Raw genomic sequence first — 21,301 nt, forward strand, 5'->3', positions numbered from 1 at the left:
TTAGTACCTTTGATTTGTCTCTAGGCTTCATCATTACAAGATGTATTTCTCTATATTCAGAATTGAAACTTGGTTCCCATGGTAACCTCTTATACCAAAATAGAGTCTAGGAATTTAACCTGTTATTCTCCATTTCTGCCCCATTTTGTAAGTTTAAAAAAATTACAAGTGTAGCTCAACTTACACATATTTTTTATAAACCAATTGAGTAAATCAAACCATAAAGCTGGGAGAAGGGGGATAATCCCTTAAAGAAATTCTTTGCTCAATATTCTTTTTGTTTCTTTTTCTTTTTAAAGGGAAGATTAATTCTGTAATAGAATTATATATTTAGTTGTAAGTTCTGTTTTCATCAAGAAGTCTTAAAATGTGTCACACACATAAATACATCTGAAAACTTTAACATTCAGTATTATATAATAAGGGTTATCAAGTTTGTCAAGGAAAGTCAGAATCAGGGAGGAGAGGAAAAATGGTGTCTTTAGAAACTAACTGCTGGAAAAGTAAGAAACTCCTAAACCACCATTATCAACTGCATTTGATAATGAATAGAAAGGTTTCACTGAAGAGTATTTCTAGATAGCATTCTTTAAAAAGTAAACTTAGTATTTGTAGGTGCTTTGGTAAGAACAAAACAAAAACAATAGAAACTACAAAAAGCATGCATTGTGGCACTACTAATCCAGTGAAGACAACAGCACTCTGTGACCTATGTTCCTCCCCAGATCATCTTCCTCTCTCCACACCAAGCCAGGACCACATTGCTTTCATTAATTTTTTTTTTTTCATCCAGCACTGGCTTCACTGCTGAGGCTCTCGTTATGGTCTTGTTTTCTCCTCAACTAGGAGATAAGAAATTCTTCATCCCAGAATCTTTACAAACTCCCCAGTGCTGTAATAAACAGTCAGGGTTCTCTTGATATACCACTGACTCTTACTTCGGACCTCTGTATCTGAGAAAATTCACCCAAACCATTACTGGAGTAAATTAAAAACTAATCTTTTCCTACCAGAAACTAACATTTATAGAGCACCTATTCTAATATGACCTACATATTAAGAGTAGCAGCATACACTGGGAAGGAGAGGAGAAAAATAAAATCTCAGAAGTTGCTTTTTTCACTACAAAGAATAAAGTGGAGGAAATTTTAATCTTCTATAAAAACCTTCAAAACAGAAAGATGGGCTGAGCAGGCATTTCCTTTAGAAATGAGGAGAGTAAGAAAAAGGCTGAAGGAAAGACAATGTTCTTTTCTGCAATGAGTCAGAGAAGAAACAGTTTGATTAGAGAGAAGTGGTAGCAACAGAAAGGGGAGAAGCAGACTACTCCTTGGTGTTGATTAAATAAAGAAAGGAAATTACTAGGAAATTTCATTCCAGGAATCTACTCTTCCAACCCCAACAGTCTTGTGCGTGCTCCTGACAACATCCCAATCAGGAGCTTCTAACTGAAGTCACATGAGCCACCACTAATGTCGAAGTGTCTCAAAGTGAAAAATTTGCCTCCCTAATATCTATAATCCCTAGCTTCCTGACTAGGGGCGAGAAATTACCTATCTCATTGGAAAAAGTGGCCACGTAATACAATTCTGGCTAATGACACATAAAAATAAGGGTTTAGGCCAGGTATGGTGGCTCATACCTCTAATCCCAGCATTTTGGGAGGCTGAGGCAGGAGGATTGCTTGAGGCCAGGAGTTTGAAGCTGCAATAAGCTATGGGCTATGATCACAAACACCATATTCCAGTCTAGATGACAGAGTTAGACCCTTCTCTTAAAAAAAAATCAAGTAAGGTTTTCTAGGAAAGTTCTGTTTTCTTGATATAGGCACAATCCTTTCTGTTTTTTGCTCTTTTCTACTGCCTGGAATACAGACCTCATGGCTAGAGATCCTACATTTATTCTGCAGGCAGGAGAACAAGCATAATACCCTAAAGATGGTGTCACAGAAAGGATTTCTAATGACATCATGAACTCACTCTGCCAGTGCCGGATACTCTGCTTTTGGATTTCTCATTAAATGAGAAAAGAAATTAATCTTACTTTGTTTAAACCACTGTTATTTGGGTTTATTGGTACATACAGTCAAATTCAGTCCTTAACTGATACATTTCTATTCCCAAATGGAGGATGTAGGGAGAAGCAGAAGGAGCAGCAACCTTCAGTTTTACTGAAGAAACATCCCAATTTCAAACTTGAAGTCCACTGTTATACAGAGAAGTTTAAATACCACTACGTTTCAGATACATTATAGTTTTAAAGCTTTTTTTACAGGCTGACCTAAAAAACCTATGGCAAAATGCCTTTTGGCTTCCATACTCAAAATTTTTAAAAATAACCCACTCCTAAGATAAAAATAAACATTCTTACAGAGTTAACAAAAGTTTTAAAAGCAACTTAAATAAAAGAAGGAGTCTATTCTGTTAGATTTTTCTTTTTGGATGATTTAATAACAAGATACTATTAACCAAGACATGTTCACACTTAATTTTTTATTCAAATGTATGTGCTTATACTTCTAAATATTTTCCATTGCTTAATTTAAAACCTAGTATTAACATTTAGAGTATCTCTTTGTCATACACAAAAAAAAGATTAAAAACAATTTTTAAAAAATTTTAAAGAAGAAAACAGGTTAGGTTTGTTTTAAAAGTTAATGGGAGGGGGGCAGCTGCAATTGCCCGGTAATGTTTAACTACACAATATGAAACACATGCCACAATGTGCAGCTGAGTCTCCAGGGAGATACATGTTCACAGAAGTGGGACAGAAAGGATGATGTTTCTGACTTACAATTTATTTTAAAAAAAAAATACTAGGCTCTTCAATGAGAAAATAAAGCAGGAAATCTCAAGATAGTAACTACTGTCATATGTGATGTGGTTGCTACGGCAAATACTTTTTTTAAGCACAGAAAGAATAATCACATAAAATTGACATCAATTTCTCCAGCTGCAGCCGAATTCTGACCCCCAGCTTACAAAAACATTTTATTTTAACAATAATTTTAACGTTCAGAATTACCTAGTTCCTCAATTTTGGCCCTAATTCCTTCAACTAGTTGCTCATGGAACTAAAAACCTATTAGCAATAAAGAATAAAGTAACTATCATTCATTCTCTTTGTGGATAAGAAATTTTAAAGAAAAAGGTTGCTTTTCATCTCCTTCATGCATCCCCAAAACATTTACAAGTAAACTAAATTGTGAGGAATATAATACCGTAGAAAATATGTCAGTCCACCCACAATTATTCATTAAGTTTCCTAATTTGCACATCTTCTAAACAAGTAAAAAGTCCTCATAAAAATTTAAATATATAAAATAGTTTTTAAAAATACTTTTAACAAAATAATTTATTTAATTTTTAACTTCTTAGCATGATTATGACAAAGATATTCAAGTTTAGAGAATAAAATAATAATCATAACTTTAGCAAAGTATGTGTCAACATCAAAGAGATTTATGAAGATTACCTAATTTGTTCTTCTAAAAATATTTTAAGATGTGGGTGGTTCCACTTCATTAATGGCCTTGGAAATGTGTCCTTTAATTTGTTGCCAAGAGTATAGTGAATACATATAAAAACCAGGATGTTAACACAGAAGCTACTGACATCTGTTTTTTCCTGAACTTCACCATACTGTATTTTAAAACAAAGAAGGATAAACATAACATGGAGAAGGTCCACGGACTATTCATAAGAGATTAAAAAGCTTAGAAAATAACACCTGCACAAAGGTTAAAGAGACTGAAATTATTCAGCCAAGAAAAGTCAAGTCTGAGAAAGAACTTAATAAGTATCCAAGTATTTATGAAGGGTTCTTTGCACAGAAAATAGTGACCAGCTGTTTTCAATCTCCAATGAAGGCAGAATAGAAGGAAACAAAAATTGAAGCCCAAAGATTTTAGTTAAATAAAAGGAAGGATTTCCTGTGAGAGTAATGAATATTGTAATGGTCACTGTGTGTATCTATGAAAATGCTTTCTTCAAAGGTCTGTACAGGAAAGACATTTTCATTTTTACAGGGAAGACTAATATTTACATCCTTGTGTGTGTTTTGTGCTAATAAAAGAGGTATCCTAAAACCAAAATGCATACACCAGCAGGTCTGAGCTGGGTTATACTTCGTTAAACATCCCACGGACCAACAGCACACAGAATAGTAGACTATATTCAGTGCCCACAGGGAACTCCAAACCACTGCAGCCACACCTTACCTGGATTCCTCGTACTTTTGTAAAGGAAAATGAGCGATTTCTAATTGCCCAGAAATACGACGGGTATTTGCACCCAGCTGCAAGAAGGACCTGTAGTTTACTGTTGTCACCTTTATTGTCATATCCCGGGCAACATTAACCTCCTAAGTTAAAGAGGAATGGAACAGTTTTTCATAAAAGAATGGTAAGTGAGGAAGTAGTTCCCCTACACATTCTCCTACCCTTGCCAATTATTTCTTGGCATCTAAAATTCCATCCTTAGTGATTTACTCCTTTGGCTCAAGGCTGTATGATTCTGGGGGAAAATGTATTTCATGAACATTAAACATTATTAGACATTTTATTCCTGTGTATCTGGTCTTTTTCCAAAACAGACTTTGGGGGAAAAAAGGAAGGAAGGAAAGGATATGAGAACTGAGAGAAAGATATTACTAAGCAAAGAATACAGCATGGAAGTAGATGCTCAGAACAAAACAAATTGCCTTGTACTTAACAATTTTGTCTAGGAACAATGGATTAACCAGGGAGTAGAGTCAGTCTTCTCTTCTTGGTATCTCTCCTAAACCGCCACTTAATATCTAGTATCGTTTCCAGAGTAACTCCTAAAAAGCTAAAGCAGAACTTCATTTGCTTTCTCTTACTAATTAAGTAAAACTGCATATATGTGCTGTCCAAAATAAACTCTGAAATTTTCAAAATCAACGAATACTATATGCATATACAGGTAAGACATTTTTAAAATGTATATTTAGTAAATATTATTTAACCCAGTATTTAATAAATGATAAACATTTATGAAAGGTTAATATAAGTAAATAATATACAACCTAAACATAACTGGTTATTTCTCCACCCATTCTTTTTTTTTTCTGAGACAGAGTCTTGCTCTGTCGCCCAGGCTGGAGTGCAGTTGTGCGATCTCAGCTCACTGCAGCCTCTGCCTCCTGGGTTCCAGCAATTCTCCTGCCTCAGCCTCCTGGGTAGCTGGGATTACAGGTGCATGCCACCATGCCCGGCTAATTTTTGTATTTTTAGTAGAGACGGGGTTTCACCATGTTGGCCAGGCTGGTCTCGAACTCCTGACCTTAGGTGATCCTCCTGCCTTGGCTTCCCAAAGTGCTGAGATTACAGGCATGAGCCACTGCGCCGGGCCTCTCCACCCATTCTTAATACAACATGGTCTCCACCTACATCACCATCCAGCTGCCTCTCTGTTCAATGTGCTCCAGTGTATCTCCAGCCTTCTTAAACACTCCAGGTAAGTTCTAAACACAATACTCCAGGTGAGTTCTGGCTCCTGAGAGCAGAGGGAAGCTGTTTATTTCCTTGTTCTAAAAAGTGGTTATCTGTCCTAGCTGCACCTCAGAAGCACTTGTAGAGTTTTTAAATTTAAAAAAATGTACTTTAAAAGCAGAGATGCCCAAGCCCTGCTCTAGTCTTCAGACCAGTATCTCTGAAGAGCGACTGTTACAATACATACTTGTCAGGCTGGTTATTTGGACCCAAAAGCAGGGTTTATCTTGTAAATCAAGCCCACTGCTCCAGCCTGTGGTGATCTTTTAGGATCCTCGTTCTATCCTATAACATATTTTTATTTTGTTCCACTTCATGTTATTTGCAATTCTGATGGACCTTCACCTTATAGCTTCATCCAAGTTTCTATGAAAAATTTTGAGCTAGCCAGGGCTGGAGGCCGAGGTCCTGTATCACAAAATGAGAAATCTTCCGGTAAGCAATTTATTATTTAACATCGTAGTCAACTGAAATTTAGCAACCACTGCCGTGTGCCCCGGTGAGCCTTTGTATCATAGAGGCTAGAGAGCTGAACACCACATTTCTCAGAATTCCTTGCAACTAGAGTTCTGGGTAAGTGCACTCTTTCACAACTGGGGTGCGGGGGAAGGGGGAAGCAAACAGAAGGTATACGCCTGCTAGTTTAGTTATTTCCTTCTTACAAGCCCTGTCATGGAGGCTTGATTATTTACAGCAGCATTCTAGCATCTAGTCACCAGTTTCACAGGTACTGAGGAGTGGTTGCAGTAATATTTAGTAGCTTTCTAATCCCTAAATAGCAGTGAGGGTTGATTTCAATCTGTATTACTGAACTCAATGGCGCCAGCGGCAGCCTCTGGATTGCTATTCCTTGTTGTGGCAGTAGTAGTTGTTCCTTATATGCTCACTTTTGTGGTGTTGTGGGACTCACTCCTGAAGCCTATGCTACACAGCCTTCTCCTCTGGGCTTTCCATTGATTTTCTTAACTTCTACATCTTTAACATGGCTTGGTTCTATGCCCCCACCTAAATCTCATGTTGAATTTTAATTCCCAATGCTGGAGGGGGGCCTGGTGGGAGATGATTGGATCATGGGGGTAGTTTCTAATGGTTTAGCACCATCCCCCTAGCGCTGTCTCATGGCTGAGTTCCCACAAGATCTGGTTGTTTAAAAGTGTATAGCACCACCCACTTTGCTCTTTCTCTTGTTCAGCCATGTAGGACGTGCCAGCTTCCCCTTCCCCTTCCACCACAATTGCAGGTTTCCTGAGGCCTCCCTAGCCATGCTTCCTGTACAGCCTGCAGAACCATAAGCAAATTATACCCCTTTTCTTTATATATTACCCAGTCTCACATAGTTCTTTATAGCAATATGAGAACACATTAATACAATCTCTGACTTAAATTTCTTTGTGTGTGGAATACCTAGAGTAGTTTCTGTTTCCTCCAATAAACTCTCACTGATATAAGCACATTTGAGTATAACTGTTGCACTCTCATAACAGGACCACCAGCTAGGTCACACTACATAGTGTCTACAAGGATATCATGAAAGACCTTGTCAAATACTTTACTAATATCCTAAGATACAATATTCAAACTCTGCATTTTCTCTGACCTTGAAATTTAGCAATGCTGTCAAAAAAGGAAATTATATTATTCTGATATGATTTCTTCTCAGTAATCTATGCTGACTTATAACAATCCTGATCTTTCCTAAAGGACTCTTAAATGTTCTAGAATCCTGCCCAAGAGGGACATTGAGCTCACTGGCCCCAGAGTAGTGATGTGATTCTAGTGTCAACCCTGTGTCTATATACTGGTTCCATCACTTACTTGCTAGGAAATCTTGGACAGCATTCCCAAGTCTCAGTTTCCTTAGTGTTAATGGTAGTGAAATGCTATTTTATAGGATCCTTGTGAGGAGTAAGTAAGATAACATATACAAAGTCCTGAGCACAGTGTTTGGCCTGTAGTAGGAGCTCAATTAATAACAGCTATAACCTGAGAAATTCACTTTTTTCTCCATTTCCAAAAATAAAATAAAATAAAATGTAAATGTACTTTTATACTTCCATGACACTCTCTTCATTTTCTCAAAGAGACATCAAATTTCACAAACAGTGGAAAACAGTTCTCTCATCTCAAGTCGTATCAATAGATATTATCAAACATACTCTTGGTCAGGAGATGCCAAGTGCGCTGAGTACTTCTCTAGCATTTGCTCATCTTGCCATTCAAACCCCTCTTATTCATGTTGATGCTACTCAGTTCATTTTGGAGATCATCATTCTCTATAGAAGCCCCTTTGACTAGCTTACTAAAAAAAGAGAGATGGAGCAAGGTCTTGGAGAAGGCAGGGAAAGGTGGAGGCAAGAACTTGCCGTGGGAAGAACAGAGTTGCTCGATAGCTCAGCATCTCCGGTCCCAGGAAGATATGATTTTTGTCACTGCATGGGAAGCAGGGCTGACAATGCCCAGGGCTTCCCAGATGCTCCTTCTTATCAAGTTGTTGGAAGGATAAATTAATAGGGTGGACAGATTAATATTATCCTTTATTGATTATAAACTATATTTAAAACACTGCTAGGCATGTTTTGAATTTACCTAATACACACACCTGCACATATACACACAACAGAGAGACAAATATATATCACTGAAACTCAGATAGAATTAAGCAACACAATTACTAAATGATTTAGCTTCACATCCCATGCTCTTCACTATACCACATCATTTGTTTAGAAAACATTTCATGAACTCTTACCAAGTGCTAGGTATTGTATTAGGTATCAAAAATACAGTGGGAAATAAACAAAAGCACACGCTCACAATAAAGCATGACAGTGCTGTAAGAGTGAAAGCTTGGGGTGAGATGGGAGCCTATTAGAGGGGCACTTATTCCTAACCTGGAGTTGATAGAGGAAGCAACCTCTTAACTGAGCCTGCGTGAATGAATGTGATTTAGCAAAAGAAGCATAAATCCCACAGGAGGATTTGGGCATTTCAAGTGGCCAAAGGTAAAAAAGCTCTGTAAGAGCTGAGAAGCTGGAAGAAGGATGAATAGGGAATAGAAAGGTAAGTAGGAACCAGAGCATATACTGCTTCTTAACTGGTGTTGAGCTTTAGCCTATAAGCAATTGGTAGTCACTGGGAGGGCATAAGCAGAAGAGAAATGTGCTGAAATCTGTATGGTGGGGAGGGAATGAAGATTGGAGGCAGAGGATCAGTTTAGAAGCCTCACAAGTGAGAAACCAGGAGGACTTGCACTAAAGAAATGCAAGCAGAGATCATGAGAAGAGGATAGGGATATTTAGGGGGCAGAACTGATGAGATGTTACTTCCATGAAGGGTGAAGGAAGAAACGGAAATTAAGAATGACTCAATTTTTCAACCTTATTCCAAAGACCACATTTAAAACACCTATACAGCTTCTCTAGGTACTCGCATGATAACATTTCACTCTTTTCTATAAAGTAGGGAGCAACGTCATCTACTGAAACTGAGATGGGAGGTGGTAGCAAGAAGAGATCTAGTGAAGATCTAAACTAGCCACTCTGTAGACTGAGGAATTGCTGAACAGAGAAACACAGGCCTCCAGGAAAGTTGAGGGCCCAAATGGGGCAGAAGGTCTTGATCTGGTAGCCCTCATCTGTGCAGATGGAAGATTATCTCCAGCAGCACTCAATAGCCAGGGTAAAGATGCAGAGAAGATGAACACTGAGACTTGACCATATCAAAGTTTTCCAGGAGAGGCAGAAAAGATAAGACATTAGGGCAGAGGAGTTTAGAATATAAGAGAGTGGCAGAAGCAATGAAATAATGAAATATAGCCTCTAAGCTGGATATGGAAGTGAAGGGAGGGTGTGCTAATAAAAAGAAAGACTAGGAACTAGGGTCAGGGAACTAGAGGGCTCTCGCGATAGCATTTCCCAAAATGTGTTTCTCAGATACTTATTACACAGGATGTTAATCACTGATATGTTCCTCATTAAAAGCTTTCATGGTCAAATAAGTGAAGGAAAGCTTGGGTAATGTAATTTTTAAACTGTTTCCTTCCTGTACTATTTGCATTTAATAAGTTAATAATATATACTGTAGTTCTCTAATAATTTATCTCTAGGATAAATATGCATTTCCCAAATACTTCTGATTACTGTATATTATTTATCTATATTTATCAGAGAATTTCACTGAATGGGTATCTTAAGGAACACATTTTCAGAGGGTCTGCTCTGTGAAATGAGAAGCAGGGATGGTAGAACACTTGAAAAGAAAGTATCTTACTAAGGCAGGAGGTTTACCTGAAAGTTCTCTTAGCTTCCAGAGCTACGTATCTTTAAATCTACTATAACACACACACACACACACACACACACACAGCTTGACTCTGACTCTACTGTAATTAGTATTCATTCATGAAACCAATATTCCAAGAGCATGTACTATTCTGTGGCAGAGGAGATTTATACAGCATTCTTACCAGGACAAACTTTGTAACTTATCTGGGGAAACAACAGATACACACACGAAAAATAAAAACCTGGCTGGAAAATATGGCTCTTCCTCAGATACCCATAAGAGATAGTTTCCCTCCAGGGCAACTAGTGCTACCAATCTAGCCACAGCTCTGTAAGATCCAAAAGTTCCTCCATAAAAACAGAGCTAACTAAGTAGATCTGAGCTGAACAAACTAAAAAGCCCCAGTCTTGTCTCTGCTGAAGCTACCACTCTCCCAGAGTCACCCACAATGAAATAATCTCTCCTACCCCATCAATTTGATGGCATAGATTCTTGACCTGGTCCTAATCTACTCCAGGATAAGAAATCCTAAATTGATTTTCTTGAGTGATAACCAACCTGCTTTCACCCAGTGTCAAGCATTCAGAATTCCAACTGGCACAGACTAGTATGGATAAAGCATAACCCATAAGGAAGAAGTAGAGATCCACATGTAAATACTGGCTAGTGCCAGACTGTGAAGGATCTTGGTAACACAGCTGAAGCCTGGACATTCCATGGGGAATGAGGAGGCCTTAGGGATATCTGAATAGGAAGACTGGGAGCGGGAGGGTAAAAGTAATGCCATCATTGCTAAAAACAGGTTTAGAAAGTTATTCTTGGGACATGCCCATAGGGTCCATGTCCATTTTTTAAAAGGCAGATCAAATTTAAAAATATTTTTTGTCATTTTTCTCCACTTCCCTTCAAAGGGTCTGTGGGTAATTTTCCTTCCTAGAGGTAAGGAAAATAGGCCCATAATTTCTAGCTTCATGGTTAAAGGTATAAAAGAGAAAGTGTAAACATAATTTAAACTGACAAGGATGTTAAATCAGGCAACTCACTTGAAACTCCAATGGAAAAAGAGATGAAATTCTAAATCTTCAGTGCACATTGTAGAGATTTTAGAAAACCAAAAATAATATACTGCTGTCTTCTTATTAGGGAACAAAAATGCTAAAGACACATTAGCAAATGTGGCTTTGACTGATGTGACATAAGCTGAGACCTCATACCAACTAATTTAAGAAGTTTTAAAGATTTAGATCATGAGAAAAACAAAACTACAATAATTATGTGGTTTCAGCAAAAGTAAGTCTTCCCTCAATAACTTCTTCACATTCTTTACTACTGCTATACTACAATATGACAATCCCTAGGGGTTATACTAACATCACTTGATTAGAATTTTGGAAACACTGAAGTCTCACATTACAGAATGATGTCTAACTTGCAGAAACAAAAAACACAGAAAGTTGGCTCATGGGATTTAAAATTTGCTGAGGTCCATAAAACAACTGCAGCTATAAAAACCACTATCTGTTCAACTTCAAAATTGGTTTTCAATAAAATCTCTGTGACAAAAAGTCATATCTATACAATCAGTTATAACAAAATTATAACATGTATTGATTTTTGTGGATGTCAAACCTAAAAGTCACTACACAAAATGTGTAGAGATCTGCGGTGTAATTTTAAAGTATGATGTTGGAAACATCATCATTAGTCTCTCTTCCTTGAAATATAATACACTGCAATCTAAATGAATTAGATTCTATAAAGACTCATTTTTCTTAACTACTATATATATGCTGATGTTCAACTATATGACTGCATGAAAAGTTGTTCATATAGCTTCATGAGGAGCTCAGTAACTCCCTAAAGACACAAAAAAGCACTCAATGATCTAATTGATCTGTTAAGAATCATAAAATTTGAGTTAAAAATTATATCAGCTTATGGAAAATTGATATTACATGTGGATGAAAAATGTGTTAACTGTTTTACCACAGAGTCTTTGTGATCCACTTGTACCCTAACACTAGCTGGTTCTGGAGGCCACAAGACCATCCTCTGCAGTGGAGTGAGGCACGTTACAGATGCAGAAAACTTACTCTAGTCAGATGCCCAGCTAGGAATTTCAGGAAATCCAAGATTTAGGCTGCTTTCCAGGTAAAAGGCACAGAAGACCCACCAATGGCAGGAGATAGAAAATTCATACTCCACTCCCAGGGGTATGGCAATATAGCAATCTATTACATTTTGTGCTTCATGATCCTCTCTATCCAAAGTACATATGCAGCCATAGTGGGCTACTCAGAACTAGGAAATGTGAAGAAAGTAGCAGTACTGAGCCACGTGACTTGAAGCTATGGTCAGACCTCACGGGGGAGTAGCAAAAAGAAAAGGGTGGGCAAAAAGGAAATGGAAGTATCTGAGAGAAAATTCTGGTATCCATTTTGCAGTACCAGCAAATCACTTGAATATTTACAATTTTCTAGGTTCTACAATGCTGGAAGTCATGTAATTCTGCTGTTCTGCCATTGAGAGGCAATACTCTTCAGTGGAAAGCAGCCTAGTGCTTGCTTAGACTTTGACACTAACCACACAGGACTAGAGTAGGAGCAGGACAGGAAGAAAAAGGTCAGTTGGTGCTAGGAGAAAATTCGTTTTTGCCTATAACTGTGAAATCACAATGACCTATGATGTTAACTGCAGTGTCTTAAAAAACTGTTTTTAAAAAAGAGAAGTGCTAGTCTGTGAAAGCATTCCTATTGTCATCACTTTGTAAGCAACAGAGGTCAGAGAGAATGTTTGATCATCATTTTAGCCACTGCAGCACCCCCAGCACTGTGCCTCACATATGACAAGCAGCAGTAAATATTCATGGAACTGAATCTTCTGTATGAGCATCCCTGTCTCTTAATCCTTCTTTCTAGTGTTTCTTATTTTCCCACCTTATTTCTTCCCATAGCTCGCACTGCTCTTTGTGGTTTAACTGATAATTTGGACAACATAAAATAATAGTCTGTTGAATTTACTGGAAGATAATTTTAGGTTCACTTTTTTAATTGGGAAAATAAATGTTAGGAACACTATCTTTTTCTCTCTAAAATACTTTGCAAATTAAGCTGTGGGTTAGCAACCTTCAAAAGAAAAAAGTTCCATAACTCTAAGTTGAAGATGTGTTGTTTTCTGCTATATTAAAATACAATTTTAAAAAGGTGACTCGTGCCATACTCTTTTTTACTGTAACATAAATCTAAGAAACAAAATTTTCCACAATTGGCTATAAAAAGTAACACAGAACTAGCTTGGTTCCTATAAAAGTATCCTTTCAAATTATAAAACTAATATTCAATGTAAAAAAGCCACATACTTTTCATAGTTCCATCTTCTTCTTCCTCATCCTCACTGTTTATCACCATGGTCCCCAAGTCGGATTCCAACATGGTGCTATTATGTTCAATCATGGTCTGGGCCCCTTCACTCATCGTGCTTGTGGCCCGCATGGTGCCCACACTCTCCACACTAGTCTTCACCATGGTGTGGGAATCCAGCTCATCTTCATCCTGCAAGCAAAATACTGCAATGAGGGAAGACTTTTCTATGACAGCTGGATTTCTTAATTCTTAACAAGAGAATGAACATATTATAGTTTTAATACTTATAAAAAATACTATTAGTACTGATTTTAATATAAAGACATACATACAAATGTTATTTTAAGAGTGAAAATTATTCAAAATAACCTAAAGCTTTAGGTAATTAAAGATCAAGCAACAGAAACTGATGAAGTAGAAGGCTGCTAGTTGCTTTTAAAATAAGGATTAAGATAGGTAAACTACCAACAAATGCATAACAAAGAATATGGTGACAAAACAACTAAATATATAAGAGAGCACCTTTAAGACAGAACACATTGACACTTTGTATTATAATGGGCATAATGATGTCTATAACCTTGTAAAACAGCCATTAGCTTTTTCTTTTAAATTATGGCAAAATATGCAAATACATATATATAAAATTCACCATTTTAACAATTTTTAAGTGTATAATTCTGTAGCACTAAGTACATTTACAATGTTGTACAACCACCACCATTATACATTTACAGAACTCTTCATCCCCCCTTTCCCCAGCCCTGGCAACTTCTATTGTACTTACATGAGGTATCTAGAATAGGCAAATTCATGAGTACTACTATTCATACCATAGTACTAATTCATAATTACTATTATACTTATGAATTTGCCTATTCTAGATACCTCATGTAAGTGGAATCATACAATATATTTCACTGAGCCTAATGCATTCAAGATTCATGCATATTGTGGTAGAAAAATTTCATTCCTTTTTAAGGCTGAATGATATTCCATTGTATGAATACATCACATTTTGTTGTCCTATTTATCTGTTGATGGCCATTGGATTGTTGACACCTTTGGCTACTGTGAATAGTGCTAATGTGAACACTGACCTACAAGTATCTGTTTGAATCCCTATTTTCAGTTTGGTTGGGTATCTACCTAGAAGTACAATTGCTGGATCACATGGTAACTTCATATTTAATTTTTTAAGTGCCCAAACTGTTTTCCACAGTGGCTATACCATTTTACATTCCCACCAGCAATGTACAGGATTCCAACTTCTCCGCATCCTTGGCAACACTTGTTATTTTCCATTTTTAAAAAATAATAGCCATCCTAATGAACATGAAGTGTTATCACACTGTAGTTTGATTTGCATCTCCCTAATGACTACTGATGTTGAGCAATCTTTTCGCACGCTTATTAGCCATTTGTATATCTTCTTTGGAGAAATATCCATTTACCCATTTTAAAATGGGTTGTTTGGTTTTTCTGTTGTTGAGTTATTACAAATTCTGGATATTAATTCCTTATCAGATATATAATTTGCAAATATTTTCTCCCATTCTGTGTGCTTTTTACTTCATTTATAGCATCTTTTGATGTAAGTTTTTAATTTTGATGAAGTCTGATTTATCAATTTTTTTCTTTTGTTGCCTGTGCTTTTGTTGTCAAATCTCAGCTTTTAAATGTTTCACAGAAGAATCAAGTCAGTAATAAAAGTACAAATTAAAAGTGCTCTTTAGAACATTCACCAAAGATATACTAGAATAGGGTCATAAAAATAAATTAACAAATCCTGTTTGAAAGACCAACTGATAATCACAGTGCTTTGGGAGGTCAGGGCAGAAGGCCAGGAGTTTGAGACCAGCCTAGGCAATACAGCAAGACCTTGTCTCCACAAAAAATTTAAAAATTAGCTGAACATGGTGGTGTGCCTATAGTCCTAGCTACTTGATGGGCTGAGGCTGGAGGATTGGCTGAGCTCAAGAGTTTGAGGCTACAGTGAGCTATGATGGTGCCACTGCCCTCCAGCCTGGGTGACAGAGCAAGACCCCATTTCAAAAAGAAAGAAAGAAAGGACCAAAGAATCTGCTATTTAGAAAAACTTGATTATGCACTGAAATTCATTTATATTTATTCCATTTTTAGTAGAAACATATAAGCAAAATCTAGTTCTGGCAGAGGTCAAAATGCAAATCTGAGAACATCAATGTTGAGTTTCAGCAACTTGGGTTGTATAATATAACAATAGTTGGACAGCTGTTTGACACCTTTCCTCTTCCGAAACCTACATGCTAAGCTTGGGCATCAGGTCTCAAAGTCGTTTGCACTTCTTTCATGATCCTTTCTCTTTTAGAAGACCTCTTCATTCTCATGCCTTCAACTATCTAATAAGTCGAGGAGTCTCAAATCTTGAAATCTTCCTATGTCTTTACTTATTACGTAAATACTTAATGACGTCTAAAATTTGACAGTCCCAAATCAGATATTATTTCATTTATCTCTCCAGTCTCTCCTATCTGTCTCCATCCCCAACAACCACCACAAAGCATGGTAATCTTCACTTGCTACATAAAACTTCAATGTCTTCTTACATTTATTTTCTCTTTCATTCCCTATATATGCATCAGTCAACTAGTTCTTTAAAAAATTCTCTCTTAGCTCCATCTCTTCTTTTCCATTCCCACTGCTACTGGGTATAATCCTCACTACCTCATAGGTGGTTTACTGCAGCTAATGCTTCCTGACTGAGGACTCTCCCATCTAACTTTCTAGAGTCAGACAGACATTAGTTCAACTCCTGGCTCAAATCACTTGTGAGGCATAGGATCCTTGTCTCCAAAGATTGATGATTAAATAAAAAAGTAAGCAAAATGCTTGCATGCTACCTGGAACAAGGTAGTTTCACACCTTCCTCAAAGTACATGGCATTATACTAACCTTTCTTGAATACTATTTCTATCATTCTAATGAAGAATCTACAACGGCTCCCAGTTCCTGCCTTCATTAAAGCTAAACATTTCTGCCTCAACTTCAATGTCTTCTATGGACCAATCCTATTTTCCCATTGTTCATATAAACCATTGTTCATATAACCTCCAATACAGGCAGGGGGGACTTTAACTGAATCTCTCTTTGCCATAACTCCATATGATGCTATGCTCATTAAAGACTTCCTTTGTGTACGTCTTATTCTCTATCCAGAAGGTCCTTTCCCTCTATCCATTTAACTAAATCCTACCTAGTTTCAGATCAAGTATCTACTACTTCCATGGCTAATTCAGTCTTTGTTAATTATTCTCTTTTCTAAACTTCCATAGAATTTACAACCTGCATTAGACACTTCTGTATTCAATTTATGATCTCATATTGCAAGCAATTGTTTTGCAAAATCTTTTATAAATGTAAGTACCCTATGGACAAGAATGTCTTAGAGTACCTCTGAAGCCACTGAAGTGCTTCATTCAGTATTCAAAACACAGTAAGGGTTTGTGAAAGTTATCAGAATCAAAATGAAGTCATTTCTGTTTAAAACAACAAAAAAACAAACAAAAACCAACCCTGACAAATGGAGCAGGGGAAAGCCATAAAGAGATGGTCTTCATGCATAAATGCCTGATAGCAAAAGCTATCACAAAAGACTGCCAAAACCACCATCTTGCACAAAGGCCATTGCAATCTTACATGAAAAATACTGCGAGGACATCTACCCAGCAACTGCCTATCCAACCACAGACTGGCGCACAAGGATAAGCACTTCAAAACAATTATGCAATTCTCTCCATTTTTCCTTTAAAAACCTTTGTCTTCCTTTACCCCCTGAATATGCACATTGTTTTCTATAGCACCTTTACTCGCACTGCAATGCCCTATTCTAAAATAAATGTTACTTTCTTTTAGAGAGTCTTTGTTATTTAGGTTGACATGTTCAATACATACTGACTTTTTCATGGAATTATAAAATCAGGGACCTTTACAGTTAGAGAGAAACTAATTCAAACCATCATTTTATATCTGAAAATACTGAGGTCCACAGAAAATAAGAGACTTCCCTAAGGTCACACACCTACTTAAAAGTAGGTCTGGGACTAAGAAACAAGTTCTTTTATTTCTTAGCCCATTATTCTACTACATACATGTACCTGAATTATGTTTAAATTTTTATCTACTCGAATGCTTAAGTTGGAGGTGCAAGCTTACAATTTTAAAAGCTTATATCACCACCTTCTATTCCCAGAGTCCCATACAAATTATTCCATCCATTCTAGTCCAAGCCACCATCTTCTCCCACTTGGAGCATGAAAATAGCCTACTGACTGTTCTTGTTTCCATTTTTGCCCCTTTTAGTCTCACTCACATAGGCAGATTGATCCCTTCAGAAGACAAATGACATGTTACTCTCCTGCTAAGAACTCTGCATTTGGCCTCCTATCACACTTAGAATAAGATCCGAAACTTTTATCATGTCCAAATGTGATCTGGCCTATCCCATCTAGTAATATCTGCCAATCCCATCTCCTATCACATTCCTTCTTGCTCACCAAGCTCTAACCAAGCTGACCTCCTTTGCTGTTTCTTGAGCATTCTAAACATGTTCTTCCTTTTGAGCCTTTAAATTGGCTGATCTCTCAGACTAGAATGCTCATCCATAAACCAGCTTGATAATGTATTTAACTCAGGTATCTATTTAGCTGTGACCTCCTTGGTGAAGCTTTTTCTGACCACCAATCTAAACTAAAGCCTCCATCATTTTCCATTCTTCTGTATTCTTCACAGTCTATACCTGGCCTTAACGACCACTAGAATGTAAGTCTGATGAAGACAAGAGACTGTTTTAACCTCTGAATCCTCATTATTAAAACACCTAGCATACAGTAGGTACTTGATAAATATTTAATGAATAAATCAATTTATATTTTCACTTATTAATCATCCAACAAGCATTTATTGTACATCAAGTAGTACACCAGACATTGGAGATGAATAAGACAGTTTAATTCCATTTCAGTTTTTAGGGAGTTTGAGATCTAAGGGAAATCTACTATCATGTGAACAATAAGTTACAGGACAATCTATTAAGTGCTACAAGAAAAGTGTTGACAGTAAAATGGGAATACCAAGAGTAGAGCCTCTAACTCTGCCTTTAGAAAGTGAAGAAGGCTTCACAGAGGAGGCTGAACTTGAGTCAGCTCTTAAAAGTTGAGTAGACTATATATTTAACATACATAGATACATTTGGGTGGAGTGTTTTACAACAACTTTTTACATTAGAACTACACTCAGACACATTCCTTCTCAGCTCAGACACCCCAAGATTGAATTAGGTGTCATGCCTCTGTATTCCCATAGTACTCTGTGCTTATGCTGATTTTACAGTACTGTAATTGTCTATCCACTTACCTTGTCTAAATCCCTCATTAGACTCTCAAATCTATAAGGGCAGTAACAACCAGATCTTGTTTACAGTTGTATTCCTGATGTCTGGTAAAAAGCAATGTTCTTATTATGTAATTTATTGAATGAATGTTAAATCCCTCATTATGAAGTAATGCCAAAACACAGAACGAAGGACAATTTTATGAGGTTCTAGTAACATAATGTTATTATTATAAAACATAGAATAGCTATTAAAGATATTATACTTTGGGACAGGAAATAATGCCATTAACTAGAATTATTCAGTTGATCATTTATTTAATAATGAAAAAATACTTATCAATGAGTTGGAAGCACTATGCTAAGGTCTTTTTAATTCTCTTTCGGCTGGGCATGGTGGCTCAAGCCTTTAATCTCAACACTTTGGGAGGCCGAGGTGGGTGGATCACCTGATGTCAGGATTTCAAGACCAGCCTGGCCAACACAGTGAAACTCCATCTCTACTAAAAATACAAAAAATTAGCCAGGCATGGTGGCATGTTCCTGTAATCCCAGCTACTTAGGAGGTTGAGGCAGGAGAATCATTTGAACCCGGGAGGCGGAGGTTGCAGTGAACCAAGATGGCACCACTGCACTCCAGCCTGGGAGACAGAGTGAGACTCCGTCCCAAAGGGAAAAAAAAAAATTCTCTTATTAACCCTCAGAGGTGCTATTATTCCTCTTAGGCAAAGGAACCTGAGGCTCAAATAGGTTTCATAATTTGTCCAAGGTCATACAACAAATAAGTGGAGAAGCAAGAATTATAGGCAGGTCTAATTCTAAAGCCTAAGACCTACCTTCTAATTATGTAAGGCTTTTAAACTATCTACAGCATTTCTCAAGCCCCATTTAACTTATACTACAGGTTTGCAAGAACATGTTTCATTTTCCGAAGTAAAGAGATGAAGATGATTTTCTATCAGTTCCTTTTTTCAAATCTGCTGGTTGAATATCTTATTTTGTCACGGTTGCAACCAGTTTATTCCCAAAACACTAACTCTATTTTAACATGTGTGAGTCATTTGTCTCTTATCCTTGTGAGATTCAATGCTGTGACGATTAAACTTAACAAGAAACATAACATCTGATTGGTATAAAATAGTCTTTAGCCTCCCTATATTCTACATTAGAGTTGAATCTACAAAGGGACAATAAAGCCTGAACCTCTGGATTCACACAATTGGCTTAAATAAAATTGTAAAAACATTGAATTAAGTTTGGAAGGGATTGATCTTACTGCATATTATTTTTACTTACGTAGTCAATTTGCTAAAGAATGCTAATCTAATTTACAAATTGACAGTAAAAAATAGCAATAAAAATAACATGAACACTCAATTCACTAATGAGAGGGTGACACACAAATAGAAATTAATAAAGTACAGATGGAATGATAACTAGTTAAATGAAATTAGAAAACTCACCTATAATTTGGTGATGGTGTTGAAAACTTTTAAGCCACAGCTTTTACTTTTTAAAATTCTTAACTTATTCTTGATATTTTAGATTAGTATTATAATTTCATTTGATACTTTTTATATTTTTGTAATGAAACATTTATGTTTTTTCAAAATTATATTTCACTTACATATACTCTGTTATTCCTCACAAAAGAAAAGCAGAAGAAAAACATGTTGATACTTCATAGAAAAAGGTCTGCAGAACAGATGCTTCCCCACTGTAGAAAGCAGCCAATTCCAGTAAGGAATACAATAGCATTTTCAATCAGTGGCCATCATGTGCCAGGAATGCAAAACACAGTACTGATGATAATCCAGTTTATGAATCATAAAATCCACATGGAATACAAATATTTGAAAACATTATTAGGAAATCCTACTCCACTGCTAAGACATGCTTATGCTAAAACAGCCTGAGAAATAATCAGAGATTTTGCATTATCTACTAGTAGATATTTGTAATATCTACTACCTTAAAGCATTTTCTAAATACTCAGTAATTGACTGAATTAAGGATAAAAAGTATTTGTCACTTGTAAGACTAATCTGTCATTAGTGTCACAAAAGACAAATACTTTAGAATATAAAATTGTTTCTATATTCTCAAAATGTTTAGAATATAAAAACAGAATATTTCTCAGTTAGGATACCTGTTTAGTGAGACAGTTAGACTACTCCTTAAACAGGTGTCCTAAATGGAAAATATTCTAATTTTATTTTTCTTCTTAAAATGACATTAAACACTTCTTTATTGCACATGCAATCACATAACAGCATAGTATCAGTACAAGAGCAGTGATCTTAATGGCTTTCATTCAACTGGACAATTCTAACGAGTATGCATTCTGCTATAGCATGAAAAAAATATTCTTCAGAAAAAAATACTTGAAACAATTATACAAAAAGTTGCATTATAGTGGTCTAAATATTTTTAAAACCTCTTAAAGGTGCTAATTAAACAGCAAACAATAAATGTAACAAACATACTACAAATACATAGCTGAATTTTCAAGATAGTAAGGGCTCAAAACAGAGCTATGGTAATAAACCAAATCTAACTTGAGGGCTTCTTTAGAGGCATGTGATGATGAGGGTGGGGGGATTAGTGGTTAAATAAAGTTTATATTTTAACAGATAAAAGGGAAAAGGGAAGTCTGGATTCTTTCCAAAGTAGAAATGAAACCTTCCCTTAAAATTGGGAATTTTGAAAGTCTACATCCTCAGCAAAACGGTAGGCAAGAAACAATCTACCCAGTGGCAAAGGAGATGACAAG

The 21,301-nt window shown here is 36.5% G+C and overlaps 1 protein-coding gene across 1 annotated transcript in view; it reads right to left on the reverse strand.

The window, feature by feature from the left end:
* STK3 (serine/threonine kinase 3) overlaps nucleotides 1-21,301 on the reverse strand; it is a 356,889-nt gene that overhangs the window by 84,387 nt on the left and 251,201 nt on the right. The window contains exon 9 of the mRNA XM_054499924.2: nucleotides 13,155-13,347. Within this exon, the coding sequence (XP_054355899.1) occupies nucleotides 13,155-13,347 (193 nt within the window). The remainder of the gene's footprint in view (nucleotides 1-13,154; nucleotides 13,348-21,301) is intronic.

The sequence above is a fragment of the Pongo pygmaeus genome, chromosome 7 (assembly GCF_028885625.2).
Source record: "Pongo pygmaeus isolate AG05252 chromosome 7, NHGRI_mPonPyg2-v2.0_pri, whole genome shotgun sequence".
Taxonomy (NCBI): domain Eukaryota; kingdom Metazoa; phylum Chordata; class Mammalia; order Primates; family Hominidae; genus Pongo; species Pongo pygmaeus.